Here is an 11,145-nt window from a genome sequence, read left to right as displayed (position 1 = left end):
ATAGGAAGTACCTGATAACACTTATTTAAGAAACAAAAAAGAAAAATTCAGCTCTATTGTTATATCTGGATCTAATAACTTTAATAACTTGAAGCTTCCAGTAGTATCTTGCTAGTCTCCTTTTCCTCCTCATTCTTTATGTTAGTTTTCTGTCTGCTGTCTGCTGTCTGCTTATCTGTTCCTCTTTCATTTCACATTACAACTGCAATCATCACTCCTCATACAGGACTTTAGATGTGGTTTGTCTTTGCCAGGATATTCCAAACCTGCTGGCAGTTTTCTAACCCATCGCTTTTCTGCCATTCACATCTTTTTCAGCAGGGGAGTTTGATTTTAGCACTCCAAGAAGATGAAGGAGGTTAACTGCCTCTCTTATTTACAGTTTTATTGGTACAGTCAGAGAATCACGAGAGACAAGAGATGGGTGAATCAGAAAGACAAGAGATGGGTGAATCAAATCTGTTTGGGGGGAGTTAAGATTTGCTTGCTTTTAGTACTCTGAAGGAGCTATTCTCAGCTCTATTGCGGGAAACCCTTTTCCTGTTTTTGTCTGAACTTCTGCCCATGATCAGAGAGTTCTGGTCACTGTTAGATCAGACAAGGGAACATATCTTGTCCTACAATCAGAACTTTTCCTTTATGCAATTCTCCTTATCGCATTCCTTGCTCTCTTTGTGAAGCCAAACAAAGTATCCTGTTGCTGGTGTGGGTAAGAAATGATAACACAGGAAAAATCAGCTAATTTCATGTTTGTACTACAGTGTACTCTGGAAGCAGCAGGAACTCCTAAAGCCCTCAACCCCATAGGGAGGAAAGCCTGAAGTGAGTCCTGCCATCAACGTAGCTGTAATACCTGTGTGGAAAGACAGACGTGTTCCTTTCAGCTGATTTTCTTTAGCTCACCCTTTCACCAGTTTCCCTCCAAGTCCTACCAGCCAAAGCCAATAAATGAAGGCAGCTGTCCTGTGCTTTGGCTGTGTAAGCCCTCCTTATTCCAGGTCTGCAGGGAATTGCTCAGGCTGGCAGCTCCCTCTAGCCATGTTCAAGGTGTCTGTAGTATTTACTGGAGAGGCTTGTACTGTAGCAGGTCTTGTGAGCAGGGGGGGAGAGGAAAAAGCCCGTGCTGCCTTGCAGCCATGAACTGCAGCCCAGGTCCAGAGGGTGCCCAGGAAAGAAAATGAGAGGACAAGTAGGAGCTGACAGTTGCTGGTGCAAGAGAAGGATCTCTGTGGTTGCCAAAAGTGATGGGAGAAGCCTGTGGGAGGGACAAGCTATGTGTCCCACCGAAAGGTGGGGATGGAGAAAGGACAGGCAGAGGGGAAAGACATGCACTCCCATTCTGGCAGTCTTGAGATAGGTCTGCTGCTGTAGCCCAACGCCCTAAGAGGGCCTCTGTATATTGTATGTATATGAGTTTCTCTTCCCAAGCTTACCTGCAGGTCCAGCAGAGTTCCCAATTGCTTTACAGAGGCTTTATATTGACAGCAGGTATAAAGGAAGCAGAAGCATCCAGTGACAGGCTGGAAAGGAGGATGACACTGATTCTGCATTCAGGTTCACCAGCTGCAAGTTGGTCACCTTTGTAGTGCTGAAATCTGTAGCAGAAGAACTGTGAGAGGCTACCAGAACAGGAACACAGCAGGGAAGGCAAAAAAAGTGTGTATTTATTCCTTCCCAATTTTCTGAATATGGATGAAGATAGACACTGCCTCTTGTACTGGAGACCAATTGCAATGAAGTCCTGGCTGTAGAAGCATTCTGGTCCTTCTCAAGTAGAACAGAAGATTCTCAGAACCTTTGTAAAGCTTTTTTTTTTTGTGAGTAATATGGCTTTTAAAATAAAGGGATTGGGCTGGAGTCAGAGGTATTGTCACCAATAACTGCTAAAGGGGCCTGTTGGTTTGGTACACAAATGTGAGATAAGATGAACTGGCTAAAGAAAGTGTCAAAAGATGTGAGGCTTGGTTGGTTGGTTTGGTTTTGGTTAACATTCCAAGCAATACACTCCTTTGAAGTGTGTCCCTCTTTCTGATCCCCTGGCAGTTCTGTCCCCTAGCAAAGGTGACAGTCAATACCACGAGAAGCATATGAGATAGCAGGAGCAAACACAGACCCTTTCATTCATCCCAGGGACAGAGAAGTGGGTGGATTAGCCATGCTTTCAGTCCCTTCCTTGCCTGATACAGCTGCTGCAGGAACCCCCTGGTGCACCAGGAACACTGCTGATACTCTCCCCCGTGCCTGTGGTCTCAGGGTGCTGTCAAGCCCTACCTGTCACTCTGATGTTGACCACAGCCTTGGCAATGCTGTTTTCCATCACGCAGGTGTAGGTGGCATTAGCAGTGATGTTGTGCAGGAGGGAAACCACCTTCACAGTGATGTTTTCGGGGTTCAGCTGGTAGCTGGTGTTGGCAGTGCAGGGCAGGTGCTCCCCAGTGTCACCGCAGGCCATCCAGCGCACAGCAGGGCGAGGGAACCAGCGCGGGGCTCCGCACTGCAGCGTGCCCCCGTGCCTGCTGTGCTCCACTTGCACCACAGGCCTGCTGAAGGCTTTGGGAAGGAGGCAAAACAGGGAGACACTCAAAACAAGGCAAGTGATAGGAACCGGGCTTGAAATACCCAACTGCATCTACCAGTCCCAGGCATTTCTAGGCTGCTTGCTGCTTGGCAGCACAGCACTGCCTGGAGCCAAGCCAAAAACAGGCTCAGACAGAGCTCTGTACAGATTGGGCTGTGGGAGGATGAGTACAAGGGATCCAAGGACTCCTAGGACATAGCAGTCCATCTTGACAGGATCTGCTGAGGTCATGACACAGCTTTAGTGTCTTTTAGTTATTCTTAATAATGGGGGAAAGATGATTCACCCTCTCCACTCACTGAGAAGGGGGCCAGACCAATACCTACGGCTTCACAGAGTTGCAGAATCATTAAGGTTGGAAGAGACCTTTAAGATCAAGTTCAACTGTTAGCCCAGAATTAAGTCCACAACTATACCATAACCATAAATGCATGTATTTTAAATCTCTAGGGATAGTAGGTGACTCCACTACATCCCTAGGCAGCCTGTTCCAGGGCTTGATAACCCTTTCCATGAGCAAATTTTTCTTAATATTAAATCTAAACTTCCCTTGGGGCAACTTGAGGCCATTTCCTCTCCAGAGCAATCCCCTGCAGACCTGTAATAAGGAGGGCTTACACAGCCAAAGCACAGGACAGCTGCCTTCAGTATTCGTCCACTTTTGTTTTGGCTGGTAGGACCTGGAAGTGAACTGGTGTAAGGATGAGCTAAAGAAAATCAGCTGAAAGGAACATGTCTGTCTTTCCACACAGAACAGGTATTACAGCTGTGCTGGAAATAAAACCCATTACAACATTTCACATGTTCTTTCTAATGCCTTTTCTGTGTAGATTACTTTAAACATCCAATCAAGCAACACAAAAGTAGGCAGAGCCACAAGGTTTGAAGGAGGGATAGGGGACCAAGTCTCAGTGGAACATTTGCAACCCTCAGGCTTGCAAAACCCTCTTTCACTTGGAGAGGTCTGAGGGCTTTTCCTCACCCAATGTGAGCTGTAGGACAGGAATTCTGGCCACAGGGATGAGAGGGAAGGGTGCAGTCTGGAGGAGACCTGCAAGGGGTTCATCCCTCAGTCTCAACATGAGGTGACCGCTTGGGAGGTGACTTGTTATTACAGCTAAATTCATCTCACTGGAAGAGGCCAAAGACCTGGTGGTTTTCAGATCTCTCCTGGAGGACTGACTCTTGTAAATATGTAACATTTCAGGTAAGTATGATATCAGAGGTTTGTTGCTTTGGTAGTAATTTTAAAAAACCGAATACTTCAGAAAAGCTGAGAAAAATATATTAAATACACTACAGTTTTTACTATGCAGCACTTCTGGCTGGAGATACATCCTAATTCAAGAGAGAAAAAGCTACCATGTTATCAAGAGTATAACCTTTTTTGGAACAAGGATGTCAGAAGAGGGGTTAAGGCCATAAATATCCTGTAAAAGCCAGAAATACACCCTACTCAGGGGTGTAGCAGCATCACAAGCACAGGTAGGTGCAACCAAGTGACACTAGCATGTGTTTTGCAGCAGGATTTTGCTCCTTGTAGCCCTCACCTCCTGTCCTGTACCGCAGCACCGCTGCCCCACTCCCTCTGGCTGTGGTGACAGAGCACTGGTAGGTGCCAGCATCGGAGAGCTGCACATCCCTCAGCTCCAGGGAAGCATTCCCGCCGATCACCTGGTCCGCAAACATGGCCGTGCGGCCCTGAAATGATGGATCCTGCTCTTGCAGGTGGTCCTTCCCACCCTTAAACTCGTGAACCAGCCCAGCTACCCCCTCCTTGGCCCACTGGATTGCAATGCTGTCCATCCGGATGTCGGGCTCGAAAGAGCAGCCCAGGATGCTGCGCTGGCCAATGTTCCCTGGAGAGGTCAGCGCCGTCACACTGATGGAGTGTTTTCCTGCAAGGAGAGAGCAAGGAGGCTGGAGAAAGGTGAGGCAGCAAGCCTGGAGAAAGGCCAGACTGCCATGTGGCTGTCATGGACCAAGCCCGAGGCTGAACAGTCACTGGCACACAGCAAGGCCTCCAGTGGCTGCTACCAGTGCTGCTGGTAGAGGCCAGCTCCCACGGACTGTATGCCATGATAAAGCACAGGAGTATTTCTGTAGCAAAAGAGTGCTTCAAAAAGTAGCTCTTCTTACTTGTTTGAGAAGAATTCACATGGTATTTTCTTGTTTACTTATATATATCAGGGATTTTTCTCTTTGCAGCTGCCAGAAAAGCATGATTTTTATGTCTTTTCTTAGTCAGGACCTCCCTTAATGTGATTGGAAGGCATAATGCTCGCAGAGAAATAGCAGCTCTTTCCCCCTTACTGAAATCCAAATATTTTTCTTTCATTTAAGAAAAGGGAGCATCTGAAATCCTAAGCTGCAAGCCTGAGAATTCCCAGAGCCAGGCTCTCTTCCCCATGCAGCCCTTCCCTACCCATCCTCACTCAGCACATTCCAAGGAAGCTGCATTTTGGCCAACACCAAAACAACACATTTTTGTTGTCTCTGAGGGTCCTGGGAAAGGCGCCCCATCCTGGCAGATGCTCTCTGATTTCACAATAAATACCATCCCATCATCTCATCCTATCCAGGAGAAGGAGCAGAGAATGTGCAGGACTTTATGTGTAGGTTTGGGGCTCCAAGCCCAAGGGAATTTCAGCTGCCACACCACTACACCTCCAGCAGCACAGGCTGCACTACCCCTGCCTAGCCTTTGTTAAAGGGTGGTGGGCAGCACTTCCACACATGATCACACCTCAGCCTGTGCACGGGATGGACACACAGAGGTAGAGGCAGGGCAGAAGTTCATCGTCCCACCAGTCCCACTGCAAGAAATCTGAGCAGTCACACACCTGAGACACCAAAACCAATGATCAGGGCGATCACTGCAGCCAGGATGACAATGGCTGTAGTCATGCTGTTGGGGAAAAAGGAAAGGACAGCATTAGCACAGAGCCCACCTCCTTCACAGCCCATGCTGTACCATCCATCTGCAGAGCTGTCTGCAGGAAGGAGGGGGAGGCAGGTGAGCCACAGACGCAGAATGAGGCGGATGGGTAAAGCACATCACCACAATAGGGATGAACATTGAACATGCAGGTGAGCAGCCCTTGTCATCAACAGTGGGGACCATGTGGCAGGAGACCCAGGCTTGGCCTTTGAGAGCAGGAGCTGGCCCCAGTGCAGGTGCTTCTCTCTGCATTCCCTGGCACATAACCAAGTCAGACAGACCTGCTGGTGCTTGTGAGCGACCAGGGGGTGAGCAAAGCCCCTGAGCCCAGGAGACACCAGGTACAAGGCAGGGAATGTGCAGGAAGGATCTGGAAACAGGGCCATTTTTTGGAGCTGGTTGGATTTGGGATGCTCCATGTGGGGATGGATAATGGGCTATTGAATGAGAGACTGAAGAGGAGAGGACCACTTGCCAAGCCACACAGTTGAAGCAGCTGTGCCAGAGGAGAAGAGAGGCAGCATGTCATGGATCAGCACAGCTCCAGCTTTCCCAAGCACCTCCTCTCTGGCACAGCCCAGCTTGGACAGACCCAGAAGCACAGCTGGCTATGGATTCCCACCACAGCCAGTGGAGCTGTCATGTGGTCACAGGAACATTTCCCTGTGGACTGAGGGGCTGTGGCAGCAAACTCAGCTCCCAGCCAGAGCAAGCCCTGAAGCAGCTCCCCACAAAACCCACAGGTACATCCTAGAGTTTGTGCCCAGCAGTCTCACAGAGACTCCTCACAGAGAAGAAGCCCAGAGAGCTGCAGGCTGTGAGAGGTCACAGCCCTTCTGCCCACACAAAACCAGCTGCTCTGCTTCAGCAGCATTTACTGGTTTGCAGCACAATTTTGCCAACACAAAGCTGATGGGCAGCCTCCTGCAGGACAGTCCATCTAGGACAGGACATGTCCCTACAACCATGGACTCCTCCCACCACTGGTGTGTGCCTGCATCTGTGACTTGCTCAGTTTCCACAGATGCCACGATCACAGGGCTGATATGAACTCCAGAGAATCATACCATGTGAACAAGCCTCTCCCACAGGGAGCAGCAGGGAGGGGAGAAAGGGAAGAGGGAATAGAGAAAAAGGGAGATGTTGCAGACTTGTTTGACCTCCCACTGTCTCCCTTGCATTCTCATCCTTAAAGCCAGTGGGAAGCTGTCTGAAGAAGCCAGTTTGTACATGCTCAGAAGGGTACCAAATATGTGGTACCTCCAGATAAGGGCTCACACAAATCCATTTACACATTCACATCCATACCAAGCTCTGCCTAGATGCCCTCAGAGCTGGGAGATGTCACGTTTGGCTTCTTCCCCATTGTCAGCAGCTTTCAGTCATGGCTGGGATGAACAGCAGTTCTCCACCTAATCCCTCAAGGTGGATCACAGCTGACCCTGCTGGGAGAAAAGCCATGGATATCATCCAGCCATGGGCACCAGGCAGCTGGGGACTCAGGCACTGCCTCCCCCAGGGGCCTGCAGGATGGGGACTTTGATGGCTCCTATGGATCCTGACGTGTGACAGCTTTCAGCAAAGCCTCACCATGTCCCACAGGACTCAGTCCTGAGTCACTCAAGGTCCCAGCCAGGCTTACAGTGGGACAGCCTGTGCTTTCCTGTTCTGGGGAAGATGCCAAGTGTTTCATGTACACTGAATAACACCCATCTCCTTGAGGAGTTCTACTAATTTCCACTCTGGGAGTTGATCCCAGAGTGAGATAGCTGCTATAAACTCAGCCAAGGTTGTCATGACAAGCCTCAGCTCTCACACCTGGGAATCACAAGCAAGCAGCAGCCACACTGTGCTGACTCACAACAGTTGTGATTCATCTTTATCCCCTTATCTTACAATCCTTCTTCCCAAGGACAGGCAGAGAAGAAAGTGCTCAGAATTGAGGGATGCTGCCAGAGGGTTACAGTAAATGCTAGGAGGTATGGCAGAGGGACAAGTAGCCAGGATGTCCTCCTGTGCAGTCCCTGAATGCTTCAAGTGCCACCACACTTGCCTCTAGTCCTTGAAAGGACACTCTGATCTGAACACCACCTCTGCCCTCACACTCATCTGTCCAAAACCATCCTCAGCTTACTCACAGACAAACACAAACAAGCACAAACAGGCCACACCAATGCCTTTGTCCTGTGCAGGTGCCACCTGCCCCCAAGGCTACAAAGCATTGCTGGCTTTGCACCCAGAGAGTGGCTACCCACCCTGCTCCAGAGCACCAGCAGGGCTGATTGGAAAAGCTGCACAGGGGGAATGGTAATTTTGGGTATACAGAGGCCACTGCCTACTTCAACATCCCTTGTGAGGGACAAGGAGAAATTAGTCCCTCTGGAGTTTCCTCTGCAGAAACTGCAAGACACAGGAATCACAAGATCCTTACAAACATTTGCTGTGTGCCCACCATGTGTAATGAGTAGATCTGGCATGCAGAGTGAATGAGAGGAACCTGGCATCCTAGCCACAGGCTGGTGGTAGCTGTGTCTTGCAGCAGTCCAGTTCAAGCACTCCAAGCAAGAAGCAATTTTCTGTGCATCAGCACCCCTGGTACCTCCAATGTTTTAAAGGCATAGAAACAGACTGATGTGGGTGGCTGAGGTGCACCAGTCGGAGCCCTGACACCACCCTCAGTTCCCAGTGCCCATTTGGCAGCCTGTGGGATGCTGCTCTGTGCCTCCTACCCTATTTTCCATAGTCTTGTTCCTCACCAGTCAAACTTGGAATCAAATTTGGCATTAAATGAATCCATTCCTTCCCTGCCTGAATGCTGCTGATCACAGCCCAGGGACAGGGAGAGGCTCACAGCCTGGCTGTGATAGGCAACAGTCCTAATTTTCCAGATCTCAAGCTCCACTTGGACTAAGCTTTCCCTCAGGAATGGGCTTAGAGGGTCAAAAGAACTGGAAGATTAGGATATTGAGGGTCCCTTGACTTCCTCTTTATAGCAAAGTTTACTGTGGAAAAGAAATGGCAGTGGTAACCCAAACCAAAAGGGTTTCTATTCCAATATGCAGATGGTGATTGCAGAACCCAACTTTCTTCAGCCCTTCAGGGAGTTTTTTTGTTGTTGTTTTTGTTGGGGATTTTTTTGTTTTGGTTTTGTTTCCTTTGTTGCTTTTGTTTTTTTTCCTGAAATCAGCAGAAATCTCCCACTGCTTTTCTGAAACTTCCTGGAAAATTCACCCCCCTCTCTGGTCTGATTCTGCATTTCAGGATTAGCCTGAAGAACAAATGCCCCTGAAGGAAGCCTGCTTCTCCCAGTAAACTGCAGCTGCTTGGCAGGGCAGGCAGAGGCACTGGCAGAGCAGGAGGAAGGTTTTCACAGCAGCAAGGTATAGATGAGCATTTTTTCACACCCATCAGTTACTTCATTTCCCTGACAAAGGCTGGCTGGGCTGCCTCTTGAGAATAACAGAGCTGGTTATTGCATGCATTCCAGACACATGAGGAATACAGTGCCCAGGGAATATTTACACTCTGACACTGTGTCTACAGGCAACCCCACTTCTGCCAGTGAAAGGGTGCAGATAATATTGCTAATTAGTGCTTCCTTGATGCTCCATGTGGCAAGGCTCATGTGTGAGGTCTCTTCTGTTAACACATGGCCTGTCCTTCTCCCCACTGCTGTTCCACTCCAGTGGGACAGATACTGGTAACAGCTGAAAGCTTTTTCACAGAATAAATGCCAGCAGGACTGTCTCACACTGGAACATCTGTCTCCATCCAGCCTGGGAAGTTCACACCTGGGATGGAAAGACACAGCTTGTTGCTGTCTCTGTTCAAGCAGTGAGGTTCAGATGAAAGCTCAGTCCACATTCACTAGAGGATGAAAGAATTGCCCTTTTATCCATCTGGTGGGGATTATTTTCAACTAATCAGGAGATAAGGATATAAGGTAGATATTTTCAAGACTTCTTTTTCCAACTTTAGTTCACCAGCACACAGTCAAAGGAAATGGGGTAATTGAAATGAGAGGCACAAAACACTTTGAGAATGTCTTCCCAGCTCTTACTCCTGCAAGGAAACTTCTGGAGGACAGTTTCTTTCTCCCCACAGCAAGCTGATATGATGGAAACACAACCAGCTGTCTGAGGACCAGCAGAAGAAGGGTGCCTTCCTCAAGCCATTCAACCCCCAAAATACAACAGAAGGAATACACCCTTCTTCAAGCATTGCCACCCCAATCTATCACAGGATTCAACCCTGGGATAGCAAATTCTAGCAAGTGCAGAGTTCTAGGACATGCATCTCCATCTTGACTACAGCTGATGACTGCAAATGGGTGTCTGATACATACATGGCCTTACAAATTGTGTAAAGCAAGCTGTACTGGTATTTAAGTAGCTTGAGTGAGTGCAGTACAGTCAAGCTGCAAAGAACCGCTCTCTTGAGAGCTCCTGGCAGCAGAGTGATACATCCCAAGAGTCTGAAAAGTGCAATTCCTTCCTTTCCCTCTACCAAAGCAAGTGCAGATAGTACCATACCTCCAGAAAATGGCCTGGCCTTGGGATGCCATGGTGACAGCATCTATGGAGACAAGTCAAACACCAGGAGCCTGAAGGTCCCACAGTGTTCAGCACAGACCCTGCCTGTTCCATGATATATCCTCCCAAGCTGTCCTGCTTAAATAACTGCATGCAGCTGAGGAGTGGTGAGCCCAGGCACGGGACTCTCAGGAATGAGGAAACTCTGAGCATCTCAACTCCCTCCACCCCCAGGGCAGTCATAAGCAGGGAGGCCTGGTTAGACACTGGGGCAACAGGAGAGACCTCCTACACACCCATTTAAGAAACATATCTTATTTAGGACAAAAAATATTACAGCTTGTGGTTGGTAGCCAGGTAATCCTGGGGTTACAGTGCACAAGTGTCCCAGGAGATCTGCAGCTTGGGGCTGTGTCATAACCTGGACTAGCTCAGGTCTCCCTACAAAAATCTCCAACCACTTTCTTGGCACTGGGCAGAGAGGTCCCACCTGCGGGGTCCCTCCTGCCCCATTCACACTGTGAGTCTCCCCTGCCTCTCTGTGCTGTGCTAAGAGGCTCCTACAAGCTCAGCAGTGCTCTCAGAGCCACACAGGTTTGGGAGCAGCCCCTTTTCTGACTGCTGTTTAATCCCACTGAACTCCCTCTGGCCAAACCACCTCTCATCCTCCCCGAAGGCAAGCTCCTGCTGCTCTTAGGTCTGCCGAGGTGGTGCACTTTGGGGCATGTAAAGGAAAGAAACTGGCACTGCAAGGCCCTCCAGGTCTTTACTTCTGGGCTTGGTCTCAGATGAGGCTGGGGGCAGGATGAGCAGCTCTTGGGTTGAGAAGGGCAGAGAGGTTGTGAAAGAGAAGGGAAGGCAGCTTGCACCACCATGTTCAGTTTCCCGAAAGAGAACCTGCGTATCCCGACATCTCCGTCTGGAATGTGTTCCGGGGAGGATGGGAAAAAGGGGATTTTTTACAGTCTGTAGCTATCTCCAGCAAATTTGGATGGTTAGTGGGAGTGAACAGCTCTCCCATGCAGAGCTGAGGATGCCCAGAGGAACTGGGAACAGTCCAGCACCTAAAAAGCCAAACTACTTTCTCTGTAATA

General features: G+C 49.1%; 1 protein-coding gene across 1 annotated transcript; it reads right to left on the bottom strand.

The window, feature by feature from the left end:
• Positions 1–1,463: 1,463 nt before the first annotated feature.
• On the bottom strand, positions 1,464–10,083 carry VTCN1 (V-set domain containing T cell activation inhibitor 1). Its single transcript, XM_054628328.2, has 5 exons — positions 10,052–10,083; positions 5,422–5,486; positions 4,129–4,476; positions 2,272–2,550; positions 1,464–1,619 (listed from the first exon to the last, which is right to left on the bottom strand). Exons 1-5 carry the CDS (start codon positions 10,081–10,083, stop codon positions 1,474–1,476), a joined length of 870 nt encoding a protein of 289 aa, XP_054484303.2. The 3' UTR covers positions 1,464–1,473.
• Between the last annotated feature and the right edge of the window lie 1,062 nt (positions 10,084–11,145).

This window comes from Agelaius phoeniceus, chromosome 2, assembly GCF_051311805.1.
Source record: "Agelaius phoeniceus isolate bAgePho1 chromosome 2, bAgePho1.hap1, whole genome shotgun sequence".
Classification (NCBI taxonomy): Eukaryota; Metazoa; Chordata; class Aves; order Passeriformes; family Icteridae; genus Agelaius; species Agelaius phoeniceus.
The sequence above is the reverse complement of the archived record's forward strand: the minus strand, read 5'-3'. Positions and strand labels throughout refer to the sequence as shown.

What these genes read in the sequence shown, in the direction of transcription:
- VTCN1 (XM_054628328.2), bottom strand. Translation starts at nt 10,083, where the DNA reads ATGGCATCCCAAGGCCAGGCCATTTTCTGGAG. An exon ending in GCTGCGGTACAGGACAGGAG is followed by an intron (nt 2,551 to 4,128) that starts GTGAGGGCTACA and finishes TCCTTCCCAAAG; the next exon opens with CCTTCAGCAGGCCTGTGGTG. An exon ending in GGTCAACATCAGAGTGACAG is followed by an intron (nt 1,620 to 2,271) that starts GTAGGGCTTGAC and finishes CTGTTCTGGTAG; the next exon opens with CCTCTCACAGTTCTTCTGCT.